Genomic DNA, 14,327 nt, shown 5'->3' with positions numbered 1-14,327 from the left:
AACCATGTCTTCACCACTATCACAGTGTATAACCATGTCTTCACCACTATCACAGTGTATAACCATGTCTTCAACACTATCACAGTGTATAACCATGTCTTCACCACTATCACAGTGTATAACCATGTCTTCACCACTATCACAGTGTATAACCATGTCTTCACCACTATCACAGTGTATAACCATGTCTTCACCACTATCACAGTGTATAACCATGTCTTTACCACTATCAGAGTGTATAACCATGTCTTCACCACTATCAGAGTGTATAACCAGGTCTTCACCACTATCACAGTGTATAACCATGTCTTCACCACTATCACAGTGTATAACCATGTCTTCACCACTATCACAGTGTATAACCAGGTCTTCACCACTATCACAGTGTATAACCATGTCTTCACCACTATCACAGAGTATAACCATGTCTTCACCACTATCACAGTATAAAACCTTAATGCCAGCCCAGGGCTGTAGAATGGGGTTAGACTGGAACTGGACCAGAGATGGGCACAGCAGAGTCCAGCGCCCAGCCTTGGAAGCAGCTGCATGGACTGTATGACCCCGTCTACCGACTGCTAGCAGGACAGGAAGTATGAGAGCAGGTGGTTTAGGGAGAATTAATGACTAATGTGATTGTCTAATGCAGATAGTCAGTAAACAAATCTCATAAGAAAGCACAAATTCAGCATTTCTGACAATTACCTCTTGCCTCATAACCTTTGTTCAGCATATTTAAAATCTGCTGAGGAGAATTTACACTCTTTATTGCCTGTGGCAGCTTCCTCCAACAAACCCACATCAGAGCTGCTGGAATGTAATTAGATCAGACGTTTCTTTTTGAATTTGTCAGAGAAAAATGACATACGAGCCTTAAAGCAAGACAAGAGTTAATGCCTAAGTTCATGTTAACTGGTTAGTTGATGGCATCTCATTTGTTTCAATGGAGAAAGTAATTTCAGGACTTAACTTCAGTAGATGAATATTCCTTGTCTGAGCATCCCTGTCTGGACTTGGACATGAGACCAAAGGCAGCAGAGAGTCCAGGGAGCGCACCTCATCCTGGGGAGAGGAGGGAGGGAGGGAGAGGGGGGAGGGAGGGAGGGAGGGAGAGGGGGGAGGGAGAGAGGGGAGGGAGGGAGGGAGGGAGAGAGGGGAAGGAGGGAGGGAGGGGAGGGAGAGGAGGGAGGGAGAGGGGGGAGAGGAGGGGGGGAGGGAGAGGGGGGAGAGAGGGGAGAGAGGGGAGGGAGGGAGGGAGAGGGGAGGGAGAGGAGGGAGAGGAGGGAGGGAGAGGGGGGAGGGAGGGAGGGGAGGGAGAGGAGGGAGGGAGAGGGGGGAGAGGAGGGGGGGAGGGAGAGGGGGGAGAGAGGGGAGGGAGGGAGGGAGAGGGGAGGGAGGGAGGGAGGGAGAGGGGAGGGAGAGAGGAGAAGGAGGGAGGGAGGGAGGGGGAGGGAGAGGAGGGAGGGAGAGGGGGGGAGAGGAGGGGGGGAGGGAGAGAGGGGAGGGAGGGAGGGAGGGAGAGGGGAGGGAGAGATGGGAGGGAGGGGAGGGAGAGGAGGGAGGGAGAGGGGGGAGAGGAGGGGGGAGGGAGAGGGGGGAGAGAGGGGGAGAGAGGGGAGGGAGAGGGGAGGGGAGGGAGAGAGGGGAAGGAGGGAGGGAGGGAGGGGAGGGAGAGGAGGGAGGGAGAGGGGGGGAGAGAGGGAGAGAGAGGAAGGAGGGAGGGAGGGGAGGGAGAGAGAGGAGGGAGGGAGGGAGAGGAGGGGGAGAGAGAGAGGAGGGAGGGAGGGAGAGGAGGGGGAGAGAGAAAGAGAGGAGGGAGGGGTGAAGGAGTACAGAGCAGACTTCCTGTATGGCTCCCTAAACACGGCCATTAAAGTGAAACGACACTAAAGAAATACAACACAGGAGTGAATTATAACATTTAATTATAGACAAAATGTTCTGTCATTCTTTATGTACATAAGTAATTACAAGGTCAGGTAGCTAGTATCCTCAAGGTTTACATGTAGTTCCATCAGCTAGTGTTTATGTTTGTTCGTTTACCATCTTACAAAATATGCTATGTACTGTGCTCACATTTTAAAAGCCTCGGGAGTTTGCCATACATAATTTTCAAAACCATTCAACAAATGTCATTCACAATACTTTCTCATTATTTACAAAAAAACCCAGCTTTGCTGCTAAATTATACATATTAACAAACTACGTTCTCAGTATCTACAATGAAGCTATACAGAGAGACAGAATTTGAGGCTTGTATTTGGGGCAGGATTCATCTACTGAGACCAGCTCCTCATTAGAGTGTGTGGGGTTGTCTGGGTTCCATGGATGCAGAGCTAGTCAGAGAGCAGGGGTAGGGTTAGATGTGTGTGTGTGTGTGTTGTGGGGTTCCATGGTTGCAGAGCGAGTCAGAGAGCAGGGGTAGGGGGGTATGGTCCAGGCCCTCCAGAAGAAGTCAGTGGGACCAACGGGAGTCTGTGTTTCTGTACATGACTGTGTTACCGGGTAAGGTTCAGTCTCTAAACATCCAGAGTGAGACGTTACGCGGGATGGGTGTGTCTCTCCATCCCTCCTCAGGTGTGAGAGCCCCCAACGTGGCTGGAAGTCCTCCCCAAAACCATACCTCCCCCCACCCTCCAAGTTCTTCTGGGTAGGGGCAGCTGGAGAGGAATCAGTCCACCATCCCCCTCCTCCCCTTCCCCACCCCACAGACCCTGCATGCGCCTCTCCCTGGGCCCGGGGTCAGGGTCAGATGCAGGTGGAGGGCTGGGCGCTGGGCTGCTGCTTGCGGCTCCTCAGTCCTCCGCTTTTTTCCTTGAAGCCCACACACATCTGCTGCGACACGTCCACCAGCGCACTGGCCACCGCCAGGCCTGCACACACACACACACACACGTCAACAACACAGGATATGATGTCACACACGTCATCAACACAGGATATGACACCACACCCATGTGGGTGGGGGGAGGAGAGGGAATCTCACCAGACTGTCCTGGGGGGGGAATGCCCCGGGAGCCTCTGGGTAATCGCACAAAGATGGAGAGAACTGCAGCCTTGTTGCCGAAGCACGGCTCCAGGGCTATGGGCTTGGGCACCGTCTGGAGGGAGAGAAGAAACAGTTAGCCAGGCCCTATAGAAACAGTCATCCAGCCCCTATGGAAACAGTCAGCCAGGCCCTATGGAAACAGTCAGCCAGGCCCTACGGAAACAGTCAGCCAGGCCCTACGGAAACAGTCAGCCAGGCCCTACGGAAACAGTCAACCAGGCCCTACAGAAACAGTCAACCAGGCCCTACAGAAATATAGGGGACACACACAGGAATGAACACACACACACAGGGATACACAAATCCACTATGGCGGCCCACAACAATAATGTATTAAATGTCACTACTCCACCTTGCCTAAGCCTGCTTCTTTAATCAAACCCCCTGTGCATGTGAAGCGCTAAAAGGTGTTGGAAAGGGATGAGAAGCCCCAGGAAGAAGCCTGGACACAGCCTGGACACAGCCTGGACACAGCCTGGACACAGCCTGGACACAGCCCCGTTTCTGCATGAGCTGCTGTTGTGGTTAAGAGCACTAAAGTCAGCATAGGCGCTTTGTTGGAAGTGGTTCTATGGGAGCTGTGCCGACCACAGTCCCAGCTTCAGCGCTTCTCCACATGACGTAGCAAAGCTCCGGGTCGTTCATTGAGCTTTGGGATAACTTACCCTTCTTTACTTTTGAATGGAACTCTTATCGCTTCGAGAAAACGGGACCTCAGATGAATTGTTGTGATGAATGAACTTGCCAACGCGCTTTATGTTTCGTTTGACAGACTCGTGGGAAACTGAATTGGCTTTGAGTTTTTTGATTTCTTGAGATGTAAAGATTGTGATCGTTGCATATTTGTTGCATATTTTGTTCATAATTGTTGTGACTGCATTTATGGTTTATAAATTGAGGCGAGGCCGCATGTAAAAAAAATTGTGTTCGACTGGTGGAAAATAAGTGATTATTTTCTATGATATTTTGCTTTTGACAGATTAAATAAGAAACACCCAGATCCCAAAATGTCACTCCACATTGACTGATCGAGGGGAAAGCCATTTTAAACAGAATGTCTGAACTGCTTCTCTTATCCTGTGTATGGTTCACAGTATCGGGACTTGATCTCTCTGGTAGGCATTGCCTGCCTGGCACCTCCGACCATTACAACACACACACACACACAATACACAAGGATACACACAAACACACACACAATACACAAGGATACACACACACACAAACAGGAATTCAAACATCTCAGTACAGTCCTCTCTCTCTCAGTCCACCCCCCCACCCCCCCCCCCCCCCTCCCCCTAAGCCGGACAGGAAACCGGGCCATGCCTGGCATTCACACGCCCCGACCTCGCCCCCCAAGGACGGAGTCAAACAGCGCTCCTAGTGTGGCACCACCCACACACCCACCGGTGTGCTCGCGTATGCATACCCACTACACGAAAGAACACAGCGAGAGAGACAGTAATCATATTCAAACTCTGACCCAATTTACACATTTATTACCGGTTCTGTCTCTGTACCCCCACCCCCCTCCCACACACCTCCTCTTCTACCTGCTGGAGATACACAAGCTGTTTCACACACAAACGCACGCACTCTCTGTGGGGGTTCTGCTTGTGTTGTCCTGTGTGTGTGTGTGTGTGTGTGTGTACCTGTGTGTTCTGGGTCTACTCAGAAATGGAACAGTACAGAAGCAGACAACAGTCTCACTGGGAAGAGAGGCTGACGTCACACAAGCAATCACACACTGCCAGGCTCTGACACACCTGTGTCTGACACACCTGTGTCTGACGCACCTGTGTCTGACGCACCTGCGCTCATGCACCTGCGCTCATGCACCTGCGCTCATGCACCTGCGCTCATGCACCTGCGCTCATGCACCTGCGCTCATGCACCTGCGCTCATGCACCTGCGCTCAAGCACCTGTGTTCATGCAACCTGTGTTCATTCACGTTGCAACAGCATGCTCCTCTTTAGCAGGCTGCTGAACATAAGCAACACTGAGGGACAGTAGAAGGAACAGCCTTCATAAACAGACACGCCGTCCCTCACAGAGGAAAGAAAACATGAAATAGAACACCGTCGAAAATTCTATTATGCCTTCCTTTAGATGCTGTCTGTGAGCTTCCTACCAGGTAAAGAGGTCTGTCTGCTCAGTCTTCAGAGGGACTGTGGTAATGACATTCCTCAGCGCAGGCCTTTTGTTTAACCCCCCCCCCGCCCCCGGGGGAGTTATCTGTGTCGGCCAGACAGGCCTCAGAGGGGTTCAGCTCCAGGAATTAGCTCAGCGTGTGGGCGACACAGCCTCCTCCTCCTAGCCTTCATCACACATCCAACACTCCTCCTCCTAGCCTTCATCACACATCCAACACTCCTCCTCCTAGCCTTCATCACACATCCAACACTCCTCCTCCTAGCCTTCATCACACATCCAACACTCCTCCTCCTAGCCTTCATCACACATCCAACACTCCTCCTCCTAGCCTTCATCACACATCCAACACTCCTCCTCCTAGCCTTCATCACACATCCAACACTCCTCCTCCTAGCCTTCATCACACATCCAACACTCCTCCTCCTAGTCTTCATCACACATCCAACACTCCTCCTAGCCTTCATCACACATCCAACACTCCTCCTCCTAGCCTTCATCACACATCCAACACTCCTCCTAGTCTTCATCACACATCCAACACTCCTCCTCCTAGCCTTTACAACTTTAAAGATCTTCCCTCAATGCAGTCTGGTCCAATCACATGTCATGATAGACTGGCAGGGTCTCCTGATAGGACCACATGCAGACCAGGGAGGATCTTCCACCAGCTGCGGCATGGAGAGATAGCATAGAGCACATTGTGGAGGGAGGGGGGGAGATAGCATAGAGCACAATGTGGAGGGAGGGGGGGGAGATAGCATAGAGCACATTGTGGAGGGAGGGGAGGGAGATAGCATAGAGCACATTGTGGAGGGAGGGGGGGAGATGGCATAGAGCACATTGTGGAGGGAGGGGGGGAGATAGCATAGAGCACATTGTGGAGGGAGGGGGGGAGATAGCATAGAGCACATTGTGGAAGGAGGGGGGGAGATAGCATAGAGCACATTGTGGAAGGAGGGGGGAGATGGCATAGAGCACATTGTGGAAGGAGGGGGGAGATAGCATAGAGCACATTGTGGAAGGAGGGGGGAGATAGCATAGAGCACATTGTGGAGGGAGGGGGGGAGATAGCATAGAGCACTTTGTGGAGGGAGGGGGGGAGATAGCATAGAGCACATTGTGGAAGGAGGGGGGGAGATAGCATAGAGCATATTGTGGAGGGAGGGGGGGAGATAGCATAGAGCACATTGTGGAGGGAGGGGGGAGATAGCATAGAGCACATTGTGGAGGGAGGGGAGGGAGAGGAGATCTAAATTGGATCTTTGCTCCAGGGCCGGTCTTCCCCCAGGAGAAGAAGAGAGAAGGCAGGATGGAAGAGGGATGTTTCCCGAGAGAAGAGAGGTGGGGAGGAAGAGAAGAGGGGAAAGAGGAGAGAGGAGTGGGGGAAAGAAGAAGGGGGGAGGGGAAGAGAAGAGAGGCTAATCTGCGATGGAGGACTTGGCCTCGGTGGCACAGCTTGCACACGCACACAGAGATAACAGCAGCAGAGGAGCCAGACTGCAGATGAGATCAGAAAAGCGCTCGTCCATGAGCGGAAAGCGAGAAAGGAGGGCAAAACAGAAGGGTGGGGGGGGGGGGAGAAAGAGCTAGAGACCGAAAGATGAGGGAGGGAGAGACTGACAGGTATTGGGAGCGAGGGAGGGAGAGGAATCAGAGTGCGTGAGAGAAGAGAAAGGGAGAGAGAGAAGTCGGAGGGGAATGAGGGACAGAGAAGGAGCCGGAGGGAGGGAGGGAGACACACACACAGAGAAGGATACGCTCCACAGGGTAGCTGATTGGAGAGAACCCCCGCCCACCAAAAGCCCCTGAGATACATGAGCCCTGCCACAGCCTCAGCATCCTCCCCCAGGCCCTGCACTCCTCAGCCCACCAAAGCACCTGAGATACCCGAGCCAGCAGAGACCCTCATTGCCCCACTGCACAGGAAGTCCCATACACATGCAGTACTGAACACAGGAAGACCTTTACACAGGGACCACCGAACACAGGAAGGAAACTCAGCCAATGAACACTCGCGGCTACTAACAAGGTTTACAGGGGGGACGCTTCCTGGAACCCATTCAGGTATAGCTTCCATGCTGACAGGAGGCAGACTGAGGCAGAGGGAGGGGTTCCCCGCGCCGTCGGCTCTGGCCATGATGACGCGCTCACCTTGACGTTTCCTCCAATCAGGTCGGGCGGCTCCTCGTCCGTCTCCAAGGCGACGTTGATGGTAGCGAAAGGCCGGCTGGCCATCTGCTGCATCTCCCGGAGCAGTTGCTGTGAGGTAGAGGAGGGAGAGGAACGTGAAGTTCTGGAACATGAGAAGGATTCTAGAACATGAGAAGGATTCTAGAACATGAGAAGGATTCTAGAACATAAACGGATGTAGAAATGAGATGCACTGGAACATGAGGTTTCTAGAACACGAGAGGGGATCTAGAACACGAAAGGGGGGAGTTCTAGAACATGAGTGGGGTTCTAGAACATGCGAAGAGTTCTAGAGAGCTCAAACAGAGCGGCAGCATCTGAAGCTGCCAGACAGGCGGGAGAAGAATAGAGCAGAAGCACCCAAATCCAACGCTCCAAAAAACAAAACAAAAAGAAAGTTTCATTGAAGTCTCTTTTCGAGGCTGACTCACAACACTTCACAAGGCTGGAGGTTCATGCATGAAGCAAAAAAAACAACTGATGTTACTGGAGCCGTGTCCCCGGCGAGGACACGGAAGGGTCTCTGACAGCCAGCTGCTTTCATCCTGGTACAGACAGACAGGAACGTGCGTCTGTGTCCCTGTCCAGCCGCACGCACGCACGCCTCATTAGGAACACGCATGCACACGAGCTACCCGTGTACCAATCTGGGGAACGTGTCGTGGAGAGCTCGCATGACATGCAAGGAGCTGTAGAGCCAAATAGAGTCGGCAGATTACACAGACAGACAGGAGGGGGGAGAGAGAGAGGAGGGAGGAGGGAGAGAGAAGAGGGAGAGAGAGAGAAGAGAGACAGAGTAAAAAAGGGAGAGAGGAGAAAGACTAGGAGAGTGAGGTGAGAGAGCAAATGTAAGCGACAGAAAGAATGAGCAGGATAGAGGTGTGAGAGTGAGAAAGAAACATACAAAGAGTTTGCCTCTGGGCACAGGGAATTGAGAGAGCATTCGGACACAGCACACACACACACACACACACACACACACACACACACACACACACACACACACACACACACACACACACACACACACACACACACACACACACACACACACACACACACACACACACACACACACACACACACACACACATGCACAGCACTTCTCAACGCACTTCTGCATCAAACCATTTACTTATTGATGCATCCGTTTAAAAATGCTGTCGGAGGGAGAGCTCTCCATCATCTCAGAGAACAAGACTACTTTGGGGTCTCTCCCCCTCTCCTTCCCACTCCCTCTCCCCCCCCCCTATCCCTTCCTCTCCCTCTCTCCCCCCTCTCTCTCTCCCTCTCCCCCTCCCTCTCCCCCTCCCTCTCCCTCCCTCCCTCCCTCTCTCTCTCTCTAGTGAGGAGCAGGGTGGAGGAGAGGAGGTGTGAATACTGGCAGCATGCCATGCTTTGATCCCTCTACCCACCCGCTCTCTACTCTGCTGTGTGTGGACAGCCTACAAAAGGAAGAGGCATGTGTGCGTGAGGGAGAGTTTGTCTTATGCAACTCGGTCAGTAGATGTCCAGTAAGCAAGCATTGCTGGGGTGGGGGAGGGGGGGGGGGGCACTGGGCTGAAAAAGAACAGAATAAAGACAATAAGAGATCGAGGTAATGAAGAAGAGAAGAAAATACAAACAATAAGGAAAAGAAGAGGAGGAGTGGAATAGAGGAGAGGGAAAGAGGAGCCTGAATCATGTGTTAGTGAAGGCCGGTGTGTGGAGCGTAATAAGGAAGTGAGCTGGACGGGGGTGGGGGGGGGGACGGGGGTGGGGGGGTCAGGGTATGGGGGTCACCTCCAGTGTGCTGGGGTCAGAGTGATAAGCCAGTGTGTCTATTCTCAGTAATAAGACATCATTGCTAATCCAGCCTTTAATTATTCCCTGTCTCTCTCCCAGAATACTGAACAGAAGGATTAACAACTGTCTCAGGAGCTGTGGAGGAGAAGCACGCACGCACACACAATATCTGAGAACTTCCAAGTGTTGGATAACTGCCAGACTTCGAGAACTGCCAACTTGTACAATGCTGGCTAATAAGCATATTATCTACCCAACCATCCAGACAGTTATCCATTCAGCCATCCATCCACCCAGTTATCCATCCATCCACCCATGCAGCCAGTTATTCATGCATCCAACCACCGCCATCGCTTTCTCTTCACTAGCGTGTATCACCAGTGTTAGCCTGTTTTCCTTCACTTACAGATTCCTCACGTTGACCTTCACGTCACCTCCACCATCTTTCTCCATCTCCCTCCCTCTCCTCCACCCCCTTTCTCCATCTCCCTCCCTCTCCTCCATCTCCCTCCCTCTCCTCCACCCCCTTTCTCCATCTCCCTCCCTCCATCTCCCTCCCTCTCCTCCACCCTCTTTCTCCATCTCCCTCCCTCTCCTCCACCCTCTTTCTCCATCTCCCTCCCTCTCCTCCACCCTCTTTCTCCATCTCCCTCCCTCTCCTCCATCCCCTTTCTCCATCTCCTCCACCCTCCTTCTCCATGTCCCTCTCCTCCACCCTCTTTCTCCATCTGCCTCCGTCTCTCTCCCCATCTCCTCTGCTTAGACCTCTGGAGCCCCCCCAGTGTGTCTGTGTGGCAGCTGTTCCGCAGTGCCCCAGCTCACCAACAGGGGTAGCAGCATGGTGAAGACCCTGGCCTGACAGGCACCTGACCTAACACCCCCACCAGAGAGGAGAGGAGAGAGAGGGGGGGAGGGGAGAGAGGAAAGAAGGGGAGAGCAGGAGAGTTGTCCAGGGATCAGAGTGAGGACCAGGAGCCTCCAGCAGGGCTGACCCTGTCAGAATAGGAAGAGGAGCTTCAGATCGCACGAGGACAGTCACCCTCACACCTCTCACCAGGAGGACAGTCACCCTCACACCTCTCACCAGGAGGACCGTCACCCTCACACCTCTCACCAGGAGGACCGTCACCCTCACACCTCTCACCAGGAGGACAGTCACCCTCACACCTCTCACCAGGAGGACCGTCACCCTCACACCTCTCACCAGGAGGACAGTCACCCTCACACCTCTCACCAGGAGGACAGTCACCCTCACACCTCTCACCAGGAGGACAGTCACCCTCACACCTCTCACCAGGAGGACAGTCACCCTCACACCTCTCACCAGGAGGACCGTCACCCTCACACCTCTCACCAGGAGGACCGTCACCCTCACACCTCTCACCAGGAGGACAGTCACCCTCACACCTCTCACCAGGAGGACAGTCACCCTCACACCTCTCACCAGGAGGACAGTCACCCTCACACCTCTCACCAGGAGGACAGTCACCCTCACACCTCTCACCAGGAGGACCGTCACCCTCACACCTCTCACCAGGAGGACCGTCACCCTCACACCTCTCACCAGGAGGAGGGGGTGAGGGGGGGGGATGAGGAGGTTGAGGGGGGCTGAGGGTTTATTGGCCTCATAAATATAGGTGGGATCAAGCCTGTGACATTTATGCCCCCTCTCCCCCCGTCCCTTAGGTGCTTCCTGGAGGGGGCAGCATCATGAAGGGGAACATTGCTAGACTGTTTACTGGCAGTGGTTAATGGCCTGAGTAAGGAGCGTAGCCGGAGCAGTTAAACCTGACCTGCTGCTTATACACACACACACACATCGTTATCACTGACTTGTTGCCTACACACACAGACGTATCACTGACTTGCTGCTTATACACACACACACACACACACACACATCGTTATCACTGACTTGCTGCCTACACACACAGACGTATCACTGACTTGCTGCTTACACACACACACACTTATCACTGACTTGCTGCTTTACACACACACTTATCACTGACTTGCTTCTTATACACACACACACACACACACTTATCACTGACTTGCTGCTTTACACACACACAGTTATCACTGACTTGCTGCTTTACACACACACACACACACACACACACACACACACACCACTGACCTACCGCTACACACCAGATCCAGCTATGCACAGGTGTCTCCTATATCAGTCCTCTCTGCCCCCTCTCCAGACAGTAGTTCCCCTCCATACTAACAATTCATACACAAGTAGCTTCCCATGCTAACTCTCTCCAGATAGTTAGCATCCTGCTATGCTAACTCTCTCCAGACAGTTAGCATCCTGCTATGCTAACTCTCTCCAGACAGTTAGCATCCTGCCATGCTAACTCTCTCCAGATAGTTAGCATCCTGCTATGCTGACTCTCTCCAGACAGTTAGCATCCTGCTATGCTAACTCTCTCCAGACAGTTAGCATCCTGCCATGCTAACTCTCTCCAGATAGTTAGCATCCTGCTATGCTAACTCTCTCCAGATAGTTAGCATCCTGCCATGCCAACTCTGTATTCAGAAAGCAGCCGTTGCTGACATAGGACAAAGTAATAAGCAACCATCCCACCTAGACCAGTCTGGGAGAGGGTGCTGAGAATACAAACTGATTTTTCATCTCAGGAGAAATAACCATGCGTAATGACTGTGTAACCCAACAGCAGTGTTATGACTGTGTGCGTGTGCGCTGGGAGTTCAACAGCATTACTTTTCATTCTAAGAGTACAAGCACGGTACTCTACAATCCTGTTCACGGGCGGGCTGCACATGCACACATGCGCACTCACACCTCTTGATCTTCTGGGTGCCTGAGAGGCCGTTTTGTGTAAAGGTTACGCTGGGTACGCTCAGAGTGGTTGGGTGAGGGACGGAGGGAGGGGGGTGGTAGTAGGGGGGCGGGGGCGACAGGGGTGGGGGGTTGAGGGGGCCCTGGTCTGGGGAATGACAGCTCTCTGGAGGGTTCAACTGAAAAGCTCTTCAACCAGCAGGACCAGAGAGAGGATGTTAGCCCCTGGTCAGACCTCATCCACACGCACGCACACACACGCAGACACACACACGCAGACACACACACACGCAGACACACACGCAGACACACACGCAGACACAGACACACACACGCAGACACACACGCAGATACACACGCAGACACACACACAGACACACACACAGCCACTTGGAAGCATCCCTACTCTGGCTGTAAAACACAGAAATACAAATAGGCTGAAACACATGGGCACCAAACCCTTTAGAGGCGTGAGAGGTGGTGGATGTGATGGAGGGCCGGTGGAGGAGGGTCCAGGTAAGATCCTCCAGAACAGAGGCAGGCCGTGGGTCAGAGGTCAACACTCACCTCTCGTCGCCGTGACGCCCAGCAGCTCTGTTTGATCTTCCAGACCACAGCGGCCACCAGCAGCAGAGACAGGAAGCAGCTGAGCACAGACAGGAAGAGGAGGAGCACATGTCAACGTCACACTGCGGTATTTGTTAGTGTGTGTGAGTGTGCCTGTTCCCCAATGCAGTTGTGTCTGTGTGTCCCCATAGCAGGTGTATGGAGTTAGATTAGTTTCATAATTCACGAACAAACGTAACACGATTCACAAATGTATTTCATGATTCACAAATAAATGTAACGCGATTCACAAATGTCAGAGACGCTGCAGCGCCGTGTAAACACACCAGCGCTCCATAACGACCTCCTTCCTGTTGGCTGTCACGTCCCCCTCCCCGGCCCAGACTTCAATTAGCAAGGCTGCTAAGATCCCCATCCATCTGCAGTCGGCTGCATCCAGCAACAGACAGATTGAACATTAATGGCTCCTATCACCCCTTCCAGATCTCTCTCCTTCAGCTAGGCGGCCCCAAAGCTGACATAGTTTCTATAAAAGACTTGAGAGGCCACGACTCAGTGATTTGAAGAGTTTCAGCATTTCCTCTCTCTCCATCTAGACGCTCAGCCCTTCAAATACCCTGCTGGAACTCGCTCCCCCCCTCCCTCCCCCACACACACTCCCCCCTCCCTCCTTCCCCCCCCACACACTGCCCCCATCCTCACACCCCTGCACCACGCACCCCTCCACCAGGTCTGGATTGGGACTGAAAAACGGCCCGGTATATCTATATCTCCCGACGGCCAGTCCGACCCTGCCTCCAACAGATGGCCAGTGGCCTGAACCTTCCCCACACCTGAGGACTGGGCTTTCATCAAACTGTGCTGTGACCACTCCCAGCAGGACCAGCTTGCAAGGAGAGGAAGTCGATTCTCTAAGGGGCAGACTGGGGAGAGGAGAAGAGGAGGTGAGTGCGGAGAGGTGAGGAGAAGGGAGGAGAGTGAACACGAGGAGACGAGAAAAAGCAAAGAGAAGATAAGAGAGGGGAGAGGAGGACGACAGAGGAGAACAGGAGGAGAGGAGTAGGAGAGGGGAGAAGGGGTGAGGAAGAGAAGAGGGAAGAGGAGGTGAGGAAAGCAGGAGGAGGGGAGAGGAGAGACAGAGCAGGAGGAGAGGGGAGCGCAGGAGGACAGTGATCTATTATTAATCAGAGAGGAGTCTCATCTTCTCCTTCTGACCTGAATACTGCAGAGATATGGAGAGAGAGAGGGAGGGAGGGAGGGGGGGGGGACCTGAATACTGCAGGGTCAAAGATATGGAGACAGGGAGGGAGAGAAAGAGCGAGGGATGTAAAGACATGCGTTCTCCCCAGAGAAGAAGCCCCAGGGAGGAGCCGCAGGAGACCCAGGAGAAGGAGTGTGCACCACTCAGCAGAGAACACAGCACTCCAGCCCTCTACACTAATAACATTGCTGCCACACACACAACCCGACCCAGGGCAAGTATCAGGGTGGAGGCCTGTGGAGCGAGGGTCCTGGTGGGCCGGCCTGGCCGCTGATGGACCAGAACACCACCCCCGGCCGCTCACCTCAATTATGGCACTGTGTGTGTGTGTGTGTGTTTTAAATATATATATTTATCTGTCTCTTTATCTATATAGATATGCCTGCATTGAGTGTGTGTGTGAGTGCATGCACTTGAGTATGTTAATGCAAGCTGTATGTGCATGTGCACATTCGTGAGCGTGTGTGTGTGTGTGTGTGTGTGTGTGTGTGTGTGTGTGTGTGTGTGA

At 53.0% G+C, this 14,327-nt stretch overlaps 1 protein-coding gene across 2 annotated transcripts in view; it reads right to left on the bottom strand.

Annotated features, from left to right (window-relative positions):
- Window positions 1-1,907: 1,907 nt before the first annotated feature.
- The window catches only part of atrn (attractin), a 50,849-nt gene continuing 38,429 nt past the window's right edge, over window positions 1,908-14,327 (bottom strand). For both annotated transcript variants that reach the window (XM_067242957.1, XM_067242958.1), the window contains exons 26-29: window positions 12,559-12,637; window positions 7,356-7,463; window positions 2,987-3,101; window positions 1,908-2,873 (exon numbers count right to left, since the gene is read on the bottom strand). In XM_067242957.1, coding sequence (XP_067099058.1) covers window positions 2,749-2,873; window positions 2,987-3,101; window positions 7,356-7,463; window positions 12,559-12,637 — 427 coding nt within the window. In that variant the 3' untranslated portion in view covers window positions 1,908-2,748. The remainder of the gene's footprint in view (window positions 2,874-2,986; window positions 3,102-7,355; window positions 7,464-12,558; window positions 12,638-14,327) is intronic.

This window comes from Osmerus mordax, chromosome 9 (assembly GCF_038355195.1).
Source record: "Osmerus mordax isolate fOsmMor3 chromosome 9, fOsmMor3.pri, whole genome shotgun sequence".
Classification (NCBI taxonomy): Eukaryota; Metazoa; Chordata; class Actinopteri; order Osmeriformes; family Osmeridae; genus Osmerus; species Osmerus mordax.
The sequence above is the reverse complement of the archived record's forward strand: the minus strand, read 5'-3'. Positions and strand labels throughout refer to the sequence as shown.